We start from the raw sequence: 15,707 nt of genomic DNA, 5'->3' as shown, positions 1-15,707 counted from the left end.
TTGGACAAAAATCATTTTTTTTGCTTTCTCAGTCCCAATGGATATTATGGGAATCAATTGCCGCTATTTTCCGACAATTTTTTGGGTATGTTATAGGTTTTTGCTTGGATTTGAAACTTAATTTATACGTCATGTTCGTTTTTTTCTATTTTTACAACTAACATTAAATTGTGCTATAGCTCATGAACTTTAGAAAGTTAAGTTATGATGATTGTCGTGTTTCTTCTTAAATACGTTTTATAAAAGATATCGCTCTTTGTCATCGAATTTTTAAAGTAAAAATCTATTGCATTGACAAACTATGAATTGTGTCAGAGAACAATATTTTGAGTCTCTTCATTAATTTGGAGTTTTTCAGTAGCCGCACAGCGATAGCCGGGGCTATTATTGGCCTTCTTTTGGTTTTTTTATTTCGTCGAAATTTCTGTTACGATCATGTGACGTCACAACCACTTCAAATCTGCTTTTTGTTCATTCGTTCATGGAATTTCAACTGCAGCGCGTGCGTGACGTCATTTTTCGGTCTTAGTTGAGCGAGTTTTTTTGTTCATTTGCGTTATTAAATTTTTGGTCACACTTGACTCACCTCACTCACAAAAATGACTCCCTCACTTTGAAATTGATTTTTATTTAATTTAAATCAATGAAATAAGGTCAAATGTGTGAGTTTCACTGTAAATGAAGGTTATTAGAGAGCAGCTAATAGAGGCAGGAAAACTTATACATATTTCTAATGAAATTATAACATATCAGCCTTCAATTAAATGACGATTTTTTGCCTGTATTTTTTCCTGTTTTTTTTAGACTGCGGGTCTACGAAGCTATTGCGGCTATTTTCTGGCAACCTGCCAGCTATGTTTCTTAAAATTGTTCTAAAACTTGTCGTTTTTGTGCTTGAATCGATTTTACTGTTCAAACAATAAAACTGCTGTTAGTTCTCAGGCATTTAAATGAAAGGTGTCGGAACATTGTGTGAACGCCCATTACAGAGTCTCCTTGTTTATGCCAATGGCTGTATTTATTTATGCATTCAACCTTAATTAAATATAAAAATCGTGTTTTTGTTATTCAAGGTTGTTTTTCAATAAATGCAAAACAGGAATTGTTTTCCTTTTTTAGCGTGGTACCTCTCTGGCCTCTATCTCATTAGGGAATTACCGTGCTGTCTCAGATCTACTGTGCCACACGACCGATTTACCCCCGCCCCGAACTCCCCATTCTCAATAGTTCTTGAATTGGGTAAAAAAATGCGTATTGATTAAGTTAGCACCTATGAGTAAATTACGGAATCATATCGGTAAGTTCGATTACACAAAATGTTGTTTGTTGAGAACAGTTGTTGAGACTGCAATTTTTGGAGAATACTAAGAAGTTTAAAGTGGTTTTTTAGACCTGTTTATTAGAACCTGTAAATCTTTCAATTCGCTTCTTTTTGCTCTACCTTTTCCTGTTTTATGATGCATCCTGTTTGTCGTTTTCTCATCATGTGATATTCTGTTAAACGCAATTGAGTCCTAGCAGACGACTTATGGTAAACAATGCTTTTGGAGCACAAATTTCCCAGAATTTTTTTTGAGAATTTGCTACTCCCTGATTTGTTCCCTTCTTTTGTTGCTTCAAATTAAATGGAATAATGAAGCTATTAGTGTTATCAATTTTTAACTGCCTAGGTTGTGAGTTCTTACTACGAGTCAGTTCTGAAGTCTTCGTGCTAGGTTTTTCTTACTTTGTTGAATAAAAAATTTTTTGGCTTACCGTCATTTACGTCTGGTTCAACATATTGATTCAGCAGTTGATCAACAGAGCAATCTAAATTGAACATAATCAATACAGTTGAAGGAAATCAAAAATCGAAACCGTAAAAATCCATAAAGACCAATTTCAGATGCCCGCTTTGTGAACGATGTTCTTTTAAGTCTTGGATACCATCTTTAGTGCTCATTGAGATTGTTAATAGCGTCTGTAGGCCCTCATTAATAAACAGGAGAATTTCTAACTACTAATGGTTTGAAAATAGTTCGCTATTCGAAGTTTTTTTGTAGAAAAATCATTTTTTTTGCTTTCTCAGTCCCAATGGGTATTATGGGAATCAATAGCCGCTATTTTCCGACAATTTTTTGGGTATGTTATAAGTTTTTGCTTAGATTTGAAACTTAATTTATACTTCATGTTCGTTTTTTTCTATTTTTAGAACTAACATTAAATTGTGCTATAGCTCATGAACTTTAGAAAGTTAAGTTATGATGATTGTCGTGTTTCTTCTTAAATACGTTTTTTTAAAAGATATCGCTATTTGTCATCGAATTTTTAAAGTAAAAATCTATTGCATTGACAAACTATGAATTGTGTCAGAGAACAATATTTTGAGTCTCTTCTATAATTTGGAGTTTTTCAATAGCCGCACAGCGATAGCCGGGGCTATTATTGGCCTTCTTTTGGTTTTTTTTATTTCGTCGCAATTTTTACGATCATGTGACGTCACAACCACTTCAAATCTGCTTTTTGTTCATTCGTTCATGGAATTTCAACTGCAGCGCGTGCGTGACGTCATTTTTCGGTCTTAGTTGAGCGAGTTTTTTTTGTTCATTTGCGTTATTAAATTTTTGGTCACACTTGACTCACCTCACTCACAAAAATGACTCCCTCACTTTGAAATTGAATTTTATTTAATTTAAATCAATGAAATAAGGTCAAATGTGTGAGTTTCACTGTAAATGAAGGTTATTAGAGAGCAGCTAATAGAGGCAGGAAAACTTATACATATTTCTAATGAAATTATAACATATCAGCCTTCAATTAAAAGAGGATTTTTTGCCTGTATTTTTTACTGTTTTTTTAGACTGCGGGTCTACGAAGCTATTGCGGCTATTTTCTGGCAATCTGCCAGCTATGTTTCTTAAAATTGTTCTAAAACTTGTCGTTTTTGTGCTTGAATCGATTTTACTGTTCAAACAATAAAACTGCTGTTAGTTCTCAGGCATTTAAATGAAAGGTGTCGGAACATTGTGTAAACGCCCATTACAGAGTCTCCTTGTTTATGCCAATGGCTGTATTTATTTATGCATTCAACCTTAATTAAATATAATAATCGTGTTATGGTTTATCGTTTTTGTTATGGTAATAAAAGATCAGAAAAGGGGAACCATATCCGAACCTTAGCTGTACAAAAAAAATCAATATTGTCTTGGTTTGCTCAAAGTTGTCAGTTTTGATTAATGCACAAGCTCCTGACACTCATGTAAATTAGGATTAATGTAGTGAAATTAATATGGCAGTTCACGAAATTGTTCGCCTTCATTACTTGATGGTTGTAACTGGTATAATAGTGATGTGTTTTGAGGACCCGCAGTGAAGTCAGTGGTGAAAGTGAGACAGTTGGAGAAGGACACCCTCCTCATATGCTTCCCAGGTTATTATTATTATTATTATTAATTACTCTTGAACGCAGTTTGAAGCAATTATTGTAAAACAAGTCTTTAATTTTTCCATGACCTTTTTGTTCTAGAACATTCGATTTTATTGTCGCACTGATTTTCACGCTTGAGTTCTTGTTTTTCTGCGTGACCTTAATTGCTCTTATTCAGAAATTGTCTGTTGCTAAAAACAAACAAGCAATTTTAAAGTAAGATAATTTAAGGGTCTGATAATTGAGTGGTTAATGCTTCAGTCAATGAGCAATGAAGATGGGCAATCCAGACACACCTTTGTGGTTTTTTTTGCGCGCATAAAAATTAGCTATGCTTCAGAGCACTCTGAATTAATTTGCCCCGCTTGTCATTTGTCAATTTGTCCGGTGGTAGTCGGTTTGTGTTTAATTGCTCTCGAACGAAGTTCGTAGCAAATATTGTATATGTCTTGGTCTTATTTTTAATGCTAATTGTTCGCTAGAGAGTTTTTGCGCCTTTCTTCTAGAACATTCTTTGACTTTTCAATTGACTTTTTCGGCCTTTCATTCTTATTTTTGTGTGATCTCTATTGCTCTCACTCCGAAGTAAAGCTTAATGCTAAAATAATATCGATTGCAGCAAAGCAACAAGAATAACCTGATAACCGAGTGGGCAGTGCTTCTGGTGAGGGATCGGGAGGTGCATGGTGGTGGCCGCTCCCTTTGGCAGGATCTAAGTACTCCATACCTCAGGTATTTAGTGTAACAGACCTCCCACGGGACATTTGCATTTTCACTCTGATTATTTATTAGTCAGAGGGTCACCGTTAGACTCCCTTTTTAGAGCCTGTGCTCACCGGGGGCCCTAGGAACGGGAGGAGGTGCGTTTTGGGCTTGAGAGCCCCCAGTTCGTCAACCACGATTTGTTTCGTATCTTGTGTAGGACAATCATGCACTCTAGTACAGTGGTTTTGTAGACTTTTCTTGACAGTAGAAATCTTTGAGCATAGCGGGCAACTAATTATCTCTACTATCAGGTCGTTTTGTCTCCATATCATTAGGAACGACATCGAACTGGGCTGGGGAGACCTCTTTTGTGGTTGAGCGCTTTGATTCAAAAGTGCCATCCACCGGGACTGCGCTACCCTCATGTAGGATCGTGCACTATGGATGGACACTTCTCATGTGCCTTGTCCACCATCCTACTGTCTTTTAGGTCCTTTTGCGCCCGGTCAATGGACATTGATAGGGTGGATTTTGCGGTGTAGTCACATTTTCTTGATCTTGATCCTTAGAGTTACAAGTCGGATCGTAATCGTTCCTCTTTGCTGATGAGCCCTAGCATTACTCTCCTAGTTTTATTGAGTACAGCGTTTATTTTCTCAGTGTCTACTTTTCGTGTGATTAAAGTCTCTATTCCCTAGACGTGCACAGGTGTGATGAACACTTCTATAGTCAACACCTTTGTGTTCAGCTTCAGTACACCACTTGTCATTGCCGGTCTGAGCTTTTACAGTGCTATTTTGGCTTTGACACAGTTTGTTGACACTGCTTCGGAGTGATCAGAGTCTGTTGGCATTGCGCCATCATGATATTTGAAATATATGACTTTTTCAGTGCTTTTCCACCCAACTCTACGTTTATTTGTCCATCTGATGAGTAAGGACTTCAGTCTTCGTTAATGATATCTCCATCCCTGTCGTCTCAATTTCTCCAAGTTCTTTCCTCTCATGGCAAAAGAAAACTGCCAATTGCTACAAGAAAACTGCAAAGTTTTCTTGTAGCAATTGTCAGTATTTTGCCATGAGGGCCAGATATGCACAAGCAGTATGACCGAAGCTTGTGCTTTGTAGTCCTTTTTTGCATCTTCGGTCAAAATCAGAGTGAATAGTTTTGGTCATAGTACGCAGGCTTGACTTGAGCCCCTTTCAAACTCAAAGCTGTTTTTGCCGTCAATTTGCCCTCTTGCTCTTCGACCAGATAAATGAGTCGAAATCTTTGACCAGATCAATGAAGGCCATTATCAGTTCTTTATTCTTCTCTCTCGGACTCTGATTTATATTTCTGAGTAGTCAGAAAACGATCAGGGTTTTGCGACCTTTTCCGAACCCAAATTGCCATTTGTCAATTTCTATTTGTATTAGTATCCAATCTTTCTCAGAATGTTGCAGAACAGTCTCCCTTCAACTTCTAGCATGGACCGCGATCTGTAATTATTTGGCTCCCTTCCTGAACAAGTTTACTACATTGGCATATTTGTATCTTTGTGGTTCTCGTTGTTCCTCCCACAGTGCTGTGAGGATTTTTTTAAGGACGGGACTCAATTCTGTTTGTAGCGACTGTAATTGGTCAGGTGTAATTCCACTCTTTCCTGGAGCTTTTCCTCTTTTCATATCCCTTATGCAACACTTTACGTTGGCCACATTTGGATGTGCCTATTTATCGCTGTTTTCTTCCTCTTATATGCGTTTATCTACTGTGGGATCGTGTGTGAGTAGGGCTTTGAAAAGATTACCATGGTGTTTTTTAAGGTCAACCGGCTTAGACATATTTGTAGCCCTTTATCTCTTTCGAACCATGTTCAGCGCTGTGCTTCTTTCTGTGCCTTATAAGCAAATCGTGTATCGGGAGCGCCTTCGAAGTTTGTTTTCAGCTTTTGTGGTGGCCGCTCCCTTTGGCAGGATCTAAGTACTCCATACCTCAGGTATTTAGTGTAACAGACCTCCCACGGGACATTTGCATTTTCACTCTGATTATTTATTAGTCAGGGTCACCGTTAGACTCCCTTTTTAGAACCTGTGCTCACCGGGGGCGCTAGGAACGGGAGAGGTGCGTTTTCGGGCTTGAGAGCCCCCAGTTTGTCAACCACGATTTGTTTTGTATCTTGTGTAGGACAATCATGCACTCTAGTACAGTGGTTTTGTAGACTTTTCTTGACAGTAGAAATCTTTGAGCATAGCGGGCAACTAAATATCTCTACTATCAGGTCGTTTTGTCTCCATATCATTAGGAACGACATCGAACTGTGCTGGGGAGACCTCTTCTGTGGTTGAGCGCTTTGTTTCAAAAGTGCCATCCACCGGGACTGCGCTACCTTCATGTAGGATCGTGCACTATGGATGGACACTTCTCATGTGCCTTGTCCACCATCCTACTGTCTTGTAGGTCCTTTTGCACCCGGTCAATGGACATTGATAGGGTGGGTCTTGCGGTGTAGTAACATTTTCTTGATCTTGATCCTTAGAGTTACAAGTCGGATCGTAATCGTTCCTCTTTGCTGTTGAGCTTTAGCATTATTCTCCTAGTTTTATTGAGTACAGCGTTTATTTTCTCAGTGTCTACTTTTCGTCTGATTAAAGTCTCTATTCCCTAGACGTGCACAGGTGTGATGAACACTTCTATAGTCAACACCTTTGTGTTCAGCTTCAGTACACCACTTGTCATTGCCGGTCTGAGCTTTTACAGTGCTATTTTGGCTTTGACACAGTTTGTTGACACTGCTTCGGAGTGATCAGAGTCTGTTGGCATTGCGCCATCATGATATTTGAAATATATGACTTTTTCAGTGCTTTTCCACCCAACTCTACGTTTATTTGTCCATCAGATAGAGTAAGGACTTCAGTCTTCGTTAATGATATCTCCATCCCTGTCGTCTAAACTTTTCAAGTTCTTTCGTCTCATGGCAAAGGAAAACTGCCAATTGCTACAAGAAAACTGAAAAGTTTTCTTGTAGCAATTGTCAGTTTTTTGCCATGAGCGCCAGATCTGCACAAGCAGTATGATCGAAGCTTGTGCTTTGTAGTCCTTTGCATCTTTGGTCAAAATCAGAGTGAATAGTTTTGGTCATAGTACGCAGGCTTGACTTGAGCCCCTTTCAAACTCAAAGCTGTTTTTGCCGTCAATTTGCCCTCTTGCTCTTCGACCAGATAAATGAGTCGAAATCTTTGACCAGATCAATGAAGGCCATTATCAGTTCTTTATTCTTCTCTCTCGCACTCTGATTTATATTTCTGAGTAGTCAGAAAACGATCAGGGTTTTGCGACCTTTTCCGAACCCAAATTGCCATTTGTCAATTTCTATTTGTATTAGTATCCAATCTTTCTCAGAATGTTGCAGAACAGTCTCCCTTCAACTTCTAGCATGGACCGCGATCTGTAATTATTTGGCTCCCTTCCTGAACAAGTTTACTACATTGGCATATTTGTATCTTTGTGGTTCTCGTTGTTCCTCCCACAGTGCTGTGAGGATTTTTTTAAGGACCGGACTCAATTCTGTTTGTAGCGACTGTAATTGGTCAGGTGTATTTCTACTCTTTCCATGAGCTTTTCCTCTTTTCATATCCCTTATGCAACATTTTACGTTTGCCACATTTGGATGTGCCTATATATCGCTGTTTTCTTCCTCCTATATGCGTTTGTCTACTCTGGGATCTTGTGTGAGTAGGGCTTTGAAAAGATTACCAGGGTGTTTTTTCAAGTCAACCGGCTTAGATATATTTGTAGCCCTTTATCTCTATCGAACCATGTTATTCGATAACAGCGCTGTGCTTTCTATGCCTTATAAGCAAATCGTGTATCGGGATCGCCTTCGAAGTTTGTTTTCAGCTTTTGATCAATCTCCCGTGATTTACACTCTTGAGGTTGTTCTTTCGACCTACTTGTTCAGCTGTGACCTTGTTCCCTTGAGGCTGTCAGCTCTAGTTGAAAGATGTTGCTTGGGCGCAGACTTTTGTTCTTGTGTCTTTTTTGCCATTGTTAGGAATTTTGCGCAACAATTTTCCTTCTACAATGAAGATGTCACTACTAACTTCAAAGGCCCTCTTGGTATCAGATAGCATTTACGTGACATTTGGAACTGTAGTTAAATTATCGACTTGTCTTGACTGTTTCTTTGAACTGTTCTAACACTTTTTGGGTTGCTTGTGACCATTGCACATTTTTCTCGCACTTTGCTTCTATTATCTTGTTCTCTTTTTGCCTTCTTGATGATAATTTTCATGTTGCTCATTGTAATGTTTATAGTCATTGCGTGGTCACTGTTGGCACTTTCACTCTATGAGCATCTCACCTTTTTTAGACTTTAAATTCTGTTACTATGTTTTAGACAGTAGTCTTTTAGTTTGTTCTTTGGTGACGCCAACTTAACTTTGTGCTCAGTTTCTTAGTAAAGAAACTGTTCTCAACTCTGGGATTTTGATCTGATAGGAGTTCAGCTAGCAGTTCCCCATTCCTGCAGCTTTTTTGGGTAGGTGAGGCCCGATCTGTCTTGACAGTACATTGCAGAAGTCTGTGGCTTTGCATGCATTCAGATCGCTGACAACCCTCAGGAAATTTTCTTTTTACTTTGTGTGATTTACAAGCTAACTTGAGCTGCTCAATGTATCTGACATATTCTAGTGTTTCTGAATTTTCAGTAAAGGCGTAAGTGGAGGCCACTTTTATGTATGTCTCATTTTTTAAGACCCAAATTACGGCATTCTTTTCAGAAATAGTCATAAAATCAGTCACTCTGATATCTGGTGTGCTCACAAGGAAGCCGACTCCTGCACTAGTGCGTTCTACGGTTATGTCTACTGAGCTTAGAAGAGTGTAATCAGATAAGCTGGCAGAACTTTTTCCTCTCAGGTGGCTTTCCTGTATTGCACAAAGAGAAATTCGTCTTCTTTTCAAATCTTCAACCAGTATTCCGGATGTGATATCGGAACACAGGCTTCTGCTGTTCCATGAGCAGAGCTGTGTTATTTTGACAAGCTGGCGTGTGCCCTGTTTTGACTTTGCCATAGTCTTCGTTCCATGAAAACTGCTTAAGGTTCTCGTGTCGTTGCTTTTGAACACTTTTGTGAGCTGCGTCCAACGGTTGAATTATCTGATCCAACTTTTCTCTTTGATTTACTTGCATTTTGACTTTCGTTCTTCAAGTACTCGTGTTTTGTGAGATCAATCGATGATTTACCGCGTGGTTAGAATAATGTCTATCCAGGATGAGCCACGAGGAGGTTACAGCGACAGTAGAGACCCTTCCGGCATTCTACTCCATCCCTGGTGGATTGGGGTGGTATTGGTGCTTTTTTTGCGATTCGAAGAGTATTGGTGGAGCTTTTTTTTAATGATCGTTAATTTGGTGAGATAATTTGGCAGAGCTGACTCTTCGAGAAGTGTTAGCTCCATCTGCAGAACGAAGTCCGAAGTATAGAGATTGTTTAGTTGTTTTATTCGTTTTTCTGAGAGATCGAGAGAAAAGTAGTTGAAAAAAATTGTAGCTGAGCAAGCAATTTTTTTAAATCGCGTGCTGATTTTTGAAAGCAGTGTTTTAGTTTTATTTCTGACTTAGCTCAATCACTGTTTAAGCTGAATTGGATTTAGAATTATTTCAACAAATTTAAGCAATTTTGGTGAAAACAAAAACCAAAAACAAACAAAATGGGTCATTGGAGTCAACAACACGGCGGCTATTTCCCGTCAATCTCCTGGCCTTGTTTTAATTTTGCACCTTGAAGAATATTTCAAAAATCAACTGAATTTCTTATTTCTTCATTTCTTATCTTTATTTTTTTCCTTACCTTTGTGTTTTTATTTGGTGACTATTGTGAACTGCATAATTCTAATTCGTTTAAGTATGGAATTGGCTGCTGTTTTGGTCATTTTTCCTCCGAGTTGCTTCCGAAGTCTTCCTATGTTTTTAAATCTCATTGTGAGTATTTTTGTTACAACCATATAATGTCAGGATCTGTCCAAATTGAGATTTTTCATTCCGTTTTGCAACATTTTCACTGAATTGCGTGCTTGGCGTCCTTTTCATATCAATGGTGCGAGTGTTCTTGCCGATATGCGTAAATTGTTTTTAGGGTTTGGTCACACTTGTCTTACCTCACTCTCAAAATGACTTTCCTCTCTCTCTCTCTCTCTCTCGAATTGATTTGAAAGGAATTAAAGGTATTTGGAGTAGCTTTGGAGTTCATGAGTCTATATGAATGAAGACATCATAAAAAGTAGTAACAATTAGTTTTTAGCTTTCTTAAGGCTCTTCATTTCATTGGTATTTTAAGGCGAAAATTCCAAATTTTCCAAAGCTATCGCAAATTTTTTTCTGCGGGCTATGTTTTGATATTTGGCATCTTTTTGAACAAAATTTTGAAAACAGTTTTACTCAATTCTGAGCTTGCTGCAGGATAGGCTCTGATAAAACTGGAAACAAAATTAATAGCTACGATTTTGTTTTCTCTGTACATGCAGTCATATGCTTATCTTAATACGTCTAAAGTGACCGATGCCTTCATACGTATACCTAAACTTGTAGCATCTCCTCTTGCGGATCTCAAGCAAGCATTTGTTTAATTTATGCCCTAATGAGATAGTGGTGGAAAATTGCACAGGTTGATTAAGTTCAGGAACAAACAGAAATGACTGTTCTATCCTGTTTAGACTACATAAGAATCACCAATCTGGAGGGGAAGTTGAAGTCCACACGCAAGAGGGCAGTCAAACTCAACTTTGACGTTCGCATCAAAGATATAGGTTTGTTACTCCTTTAAAGACCATAGATTTCAGTATTCCCCTAACGATAAAAGGTATCCCACAATTATTGAAGGGAAGAACACTGCGGAAAAAGACTGAGATGGATTAGCCATGGAATGTCGGAAGAGAGAGATTGTATATCAAGCAACTCATCTGAACAGCCACGTCTAATTAGTCTGTCATCGCGGAGCATTGTTTTTCCAAATACTAATCCGCCGCTCTAAACCTTGGTTTCAAATTAATGTCTGTCTCTAGCTAACTAAGCAACTTAATGTTTCAAGGATGGAAATTACATGCTTACTTAGATGCTATTTTTGCCGTAAATAATTTTCCTAACTTGGGAATTGAATTTTTCTCGGACGCAAATGTCCCCAACAGCTTATTAAGCTGAATCTGAACAGGGCTTGGAAATTGGATTGAAAGATTATTGAGAGATTACGATTAGCCTAATGTCCTTTGCGTAGCAATACACTACTGCGAAGGCTGACAGCTTTTTGAATGTTATGATTATAAGATCACCGGGCAATTTGAATCTATGCCTGTACTGAAACTAAACAACGCCCAATGATTAAATGCCCAATTACTAGCTATGTTTACTTCGTTTCTAAAAGAGTTCTGCCATTTTCTCTTTTACAAGGAAAATCTTAGTGTGCAAGGAACCTTTAGTTCCTTTATACTGCCTTTCCCCAGTACCACGTTTGATTTTCCGTACTTATTTATAGCCTAAGTTCCCCGTTTTCAAACACAGACTGTTAACTACTTATTGATTGATACTCTAATCTTGGTATATCAGAAAAATAGTGCTTAATAAATTAATAACGTGCTTAATAAATTACTAAATGTGGGCTTGTTGATTCTGAAGTAGATCAAAAAGAGATTTCATGTTTATATGAGCATATGTAATAAATAGCCACGTCCTCAATTCCAGGCGGCTATTACAGTGCTCCTAATTTTTTTACAATTTAAAGAATTTGAATTATATTGGTGCGCTGTGTTTTTTTTTAAGATGTGTTCACACATTTTTCAATGACTTTGATCTTTCAAAACGGGATAAACAGGTAAAGCCCAGCGGGCATTAAGCTTCACTAGAGGCCGAAAGTGGGTTTTAGTAGTCTTTCAAGTGCTTATAGTGTTGTAGCTGCTGGGATGGCCTTAATTTAAGGTTAAAAGTTCATTTTTAAGAGTTTTTGGGCTCAAAATGGTACAATTTTTCATGTTTTCTGTGATTTTTTGTCTTAGTTTGATTTCTTTGATTAGTCTTAGGTTGAAGTTTTTTTTTAACTTGATGAAGGCCTTTTGCGAGACAAAATTGCTTGTTGTGGCCATTTTATGAGCTATATGTTTTGGTACTACAAACACAAACACGCAAAATGATACTAATTTTTGCGATTTTTTTCGGGTTTTTTGAAAATTTTTGTCATTTTTTGAGTTTTTAGCCCTAGGTGTCAAGAAAAATCCTCTAGGTTTTTATAAAGGGTTTGATGATAGATTACTGCATAGTTTCTAGTGGTAATGGAATGGTTTTCATGTTTTTGCCATCATGAATTTTAGCGTTTTTTGACAAAACTTTCAATTTTTTTCCTATTTTTTGACATTTATTGTCATTCAAGTTGTTTGAGTTCCAGGAGCCAGAAAACCTCATCAGGGGTTGGATAATAAGTTATTGAAAAAATTTTATTTGCCATGTAATAGGTTTCAACTTTTGATTATCACAAATTTTAGCAATTTTTTTGACAAAATTCGCATTTTTTTCAGGTTTTTGAAAATTTTTGTCATTTTGCAGTTTTTCCATCTTCAGGGACCAAGCAATATGAGGTTTTTAATAGGGCACTGCATTGTTTCTAATAACAATAGAAGGGTTTCTAACAATTTAATGTCTCGAATTTTAGCATTTTTTTTGGATAAAATTGGCAGAATTTTTTAAGGCTTTTGTTAGAGTTTTTGTCAGTTTTTGATATTCGTCCTTTCTAGAGGGCGAGAAAACATATTCCAGCTTCTGATGAAAAGTTGCTGCATGGTTTTTAGTTCAAGGGATTTATTTTAAACATTTTAACCTTTCGACTTTTAGAATTTTTTGGATGAAATTTGCAATTTTTTTCAAAAGATTTTTTTCAAATTTTTTTTTCAAAAGAGTTGTTCATTTATTTTTTTGTCTCAGTAGGCAGGTAACTTCATCCAGAGTTTGATATTATGTTATGAAATAGTTGCTAGGCGCAATTGAATGGCTTTCAACATTTTAATAGAACGAATTTCCATTTTTTGAGGTTTCAATTTCTAAAAATTTTTGCTTATCAATCTATGAGCCAATGAGTTTTTAATGCTTGGAATTGGGTTACTGGATATCTCTAGAGATACAGAAATGATTCTGAAGATATTTTTATTACGATTTACAGCAACATTCCCTTATAATTTGCAATTGATTTCTTTTTTTTTAATTTTTGTTCATTTTCGAGTTAATCGATCTTCAAGGGCCAATGAATATTTTTCATGTCATGCAGATATAATACTGGACCGATTTCAGAAACAAAGATTGGTTGTGAACATCTGTTTGAAATAGGTATTTTTAAAGGGAGAAATCTTTGCCTTAGGTTTGAAAGCTTCAAGAGTTTTAGCAATAAGTATTTTTTTGTTTAGTTTTGATTGTTTGTTTCTCGTTTTTTTTTAGATAAATGTGTTTGTGTTCTGGCTGGCATTGTTCAATTGATCTGCTGGTCAGGTAGAGTACGTTTGAGTTTTTCTATTCTTTGAATTGTATTTCAGGGCTTGTCCTGCTATGTTGTTTTTTACTTCGTCTAACAGATTTTTGTTTCGTCTTACCCTGACTTCTTGGAATTGACTTTTTGAATGACTTACCTCACTCAAAAAATTGACTTCTGAACTCACTTATGGAACTTTAAATTTTATGAACTTTTACTTGTTAAAGGTCAATAGTGTGCATCTAAGTAGTGCCAAACATTCTTGAAAAAAAACTAATTCTTGATTATCAGTCTTGAGTTTTTGATTTCGAATACTAATTTTGTGATCTTCTCCGTTTGTGCCCCCAATACGTTATGCGCCCCCAGTTACAGGGCACGTGCCATTCCTCCTACGGCTTCAATCTGACCTGAATCCGTATCAGTGATTTTAAATTTATCTGACGCCACCGACAGAGATTCTAATTGTGGGCATTTTTCAGGTCTTGCCTTTCTATTTCTTGATTTCCACAAGGTCGTTTTTTGTGTATTTCATCAAAGGATGCGTAGAGTCAATTTTTTGTTAGGTTGTCTTAAAATACTAATTCTTGAAAAAAATTGATTGTTTTTAGATTTTTTTGTGCTTTTTTGCGCATATAGGGTCAAGGGCGTTGTATACTAACTTAATTTTATCTTGCTGATAAAATTTTAATTGTGGGGTTCTGAATGATTTCAAATCTTTAGATTGTATTTCATTACTTTTTATGGCTGTTTTAAGATGTTTTCACACGTTCTTCAATGAATTTAATCTTTGAAAACGGGATAAACAGGTAAGTCCCAATGGGTATTAAAATTCCTTAGAAGCCCAATGCTAGCTATAGCAGTCTGCCAAGAGCTTTGAGTAATGCAGCTGATGGCATCACCTCAATTGGATGTTAAAAGCGCATTTTTAGATTTTGAGACAAAGCTGGTGCAATTTTCAAGTATTTTCCGTCATTTTTTCAGTTTTTTATTGATTAGTCTTGAAATGACGTTTGTTGAAGTTGCCTCATCGGCCTATAGAGACAGTTGCTATGTGCAATGGAATAGTATCCAACATTTTAATATCGCGAATTTTTTCAATTTTATAAATTTTGAATTTTTTAAATTCTAAAATCTCTTGTTCCTAGTTTATCGATCTCTATAAACCCGTGATTTTTTTGGCTCGAAATTGGATTACTGGATAGCCTCTGGAGACAAGGAAATGGTTCTTAAGATAATAATTGCACAATTTTTGCAAAATTTCTTTATGATTGGCATTTACTTTCGAAGTATTGTGATTTTTTTTCTCATTATTTGAGTTAGAAAAAAGTGGATTTTTGGACATTTTAATTATGCGAAATTCAGAAATTTTCTTTAATTTTTGAAGTTTTCAATTTTTTAATTGTCACATTTCTCGATTTTCTTTTTATTAGGCATTAAAACTCTTTCAAGGCTTATGCGTGTTTTAATGGGTATATTTAAACTGATCAACTTTGGCCTTCATGTTAAATGCTTTAAAAGTTTGATCTGCTCGTCAGGTACTGTAGTTCTTAGTTTTTCATTCAGTTCTTTGGATTGTACTTCAGGATTTGTCAGTGTTTTTTATTTTGGTCGCAAGATTTTCTGATCACCATGACGTCACAATCATTCACGTTCAAAGTTCCTTGTCATTTGTTCATGCAATTGTGATTGAATTACGTCTTTTTTTCATACTTAGTGTGGAGTGTTTTTGTTTATTCGCTTGGCTAAGTTGGTCACACTTTACTGGCCTCACCCTCAAAAATCACTTCCTCACTCTGATGTTGAAATATCTTTACCATAATACGAAGAGACAAGAGTTAGTGAGTTTGTCAATTTATTTGAAGGGTATTTGTGAGCAACTAATAGAAGCAGCAATAAGAAACAGATTTCCAATCAAACTATAACCTATCAGCATTAAAAAAATTCTTTGTTAGTGTATGTTTCTTTGTTTTTGAGACTGTATATATACAAAGGTCTTGCGGCTGTTTTTTTCCAATCTGCCAGCTATGTTTTTGAATTCGCGCACTAATTGTTGTCATAAAATAACTGAATGTTGCCCCCATTATATTACACTTTTGTCATTTTGTCAGTTT

The 15,707-nt window shown here is 36.6% G+C and overlaps 1 protein-coding gene across 1 annotated transcript in view; it reads left to right on the top strand.

Moving 5' to 3' along the window:
- LOC142334676 (mitogen-activated protein kinase kinase kinase kinase 5-like) overlaps nucleotides 1-15,707 on the top strand; it is a 255,273-nt gene that overhangs the window by 224,357 nt on the left and 15,209 nt on the right. The window contains exons 19-20 of the mRNA XM_075382898.1: nucleotides 3,341-3,409; nucleotides 10,808-10,900. Coding sequence (XP_075239013.1) covers nucleotides 3,341-3,409; nucleotides 10,808-10,900 — 162 coding nt within the window. The remainder of the gene's footprint in view (nucleotides 1-3,340; nucleotides 3,410-10,807; nucleotides 10,901-15,707) is intronic.

Source organism: Convolutriloba macropyga, chromosome 2 (assembly GCF_964194025.1).
Source record: "Convolutriloba macropyga chromosome 2, txConMacr16.3, whole genome shotgun sequence".
In the NCBI taxonomy this organism is placed as follows: domain Eukaryota; kingdom Metazoa; phylum Xenacoelomorpha; order Acoela; family Convolutidae; genus Convolutriloba; species Convolutriloba macropyga.
The sequence above is the reverse complement of the archived record's forward strand: the minus strand, read 5'-3'. Positions and strand labels throughout refer to the sequence as shown.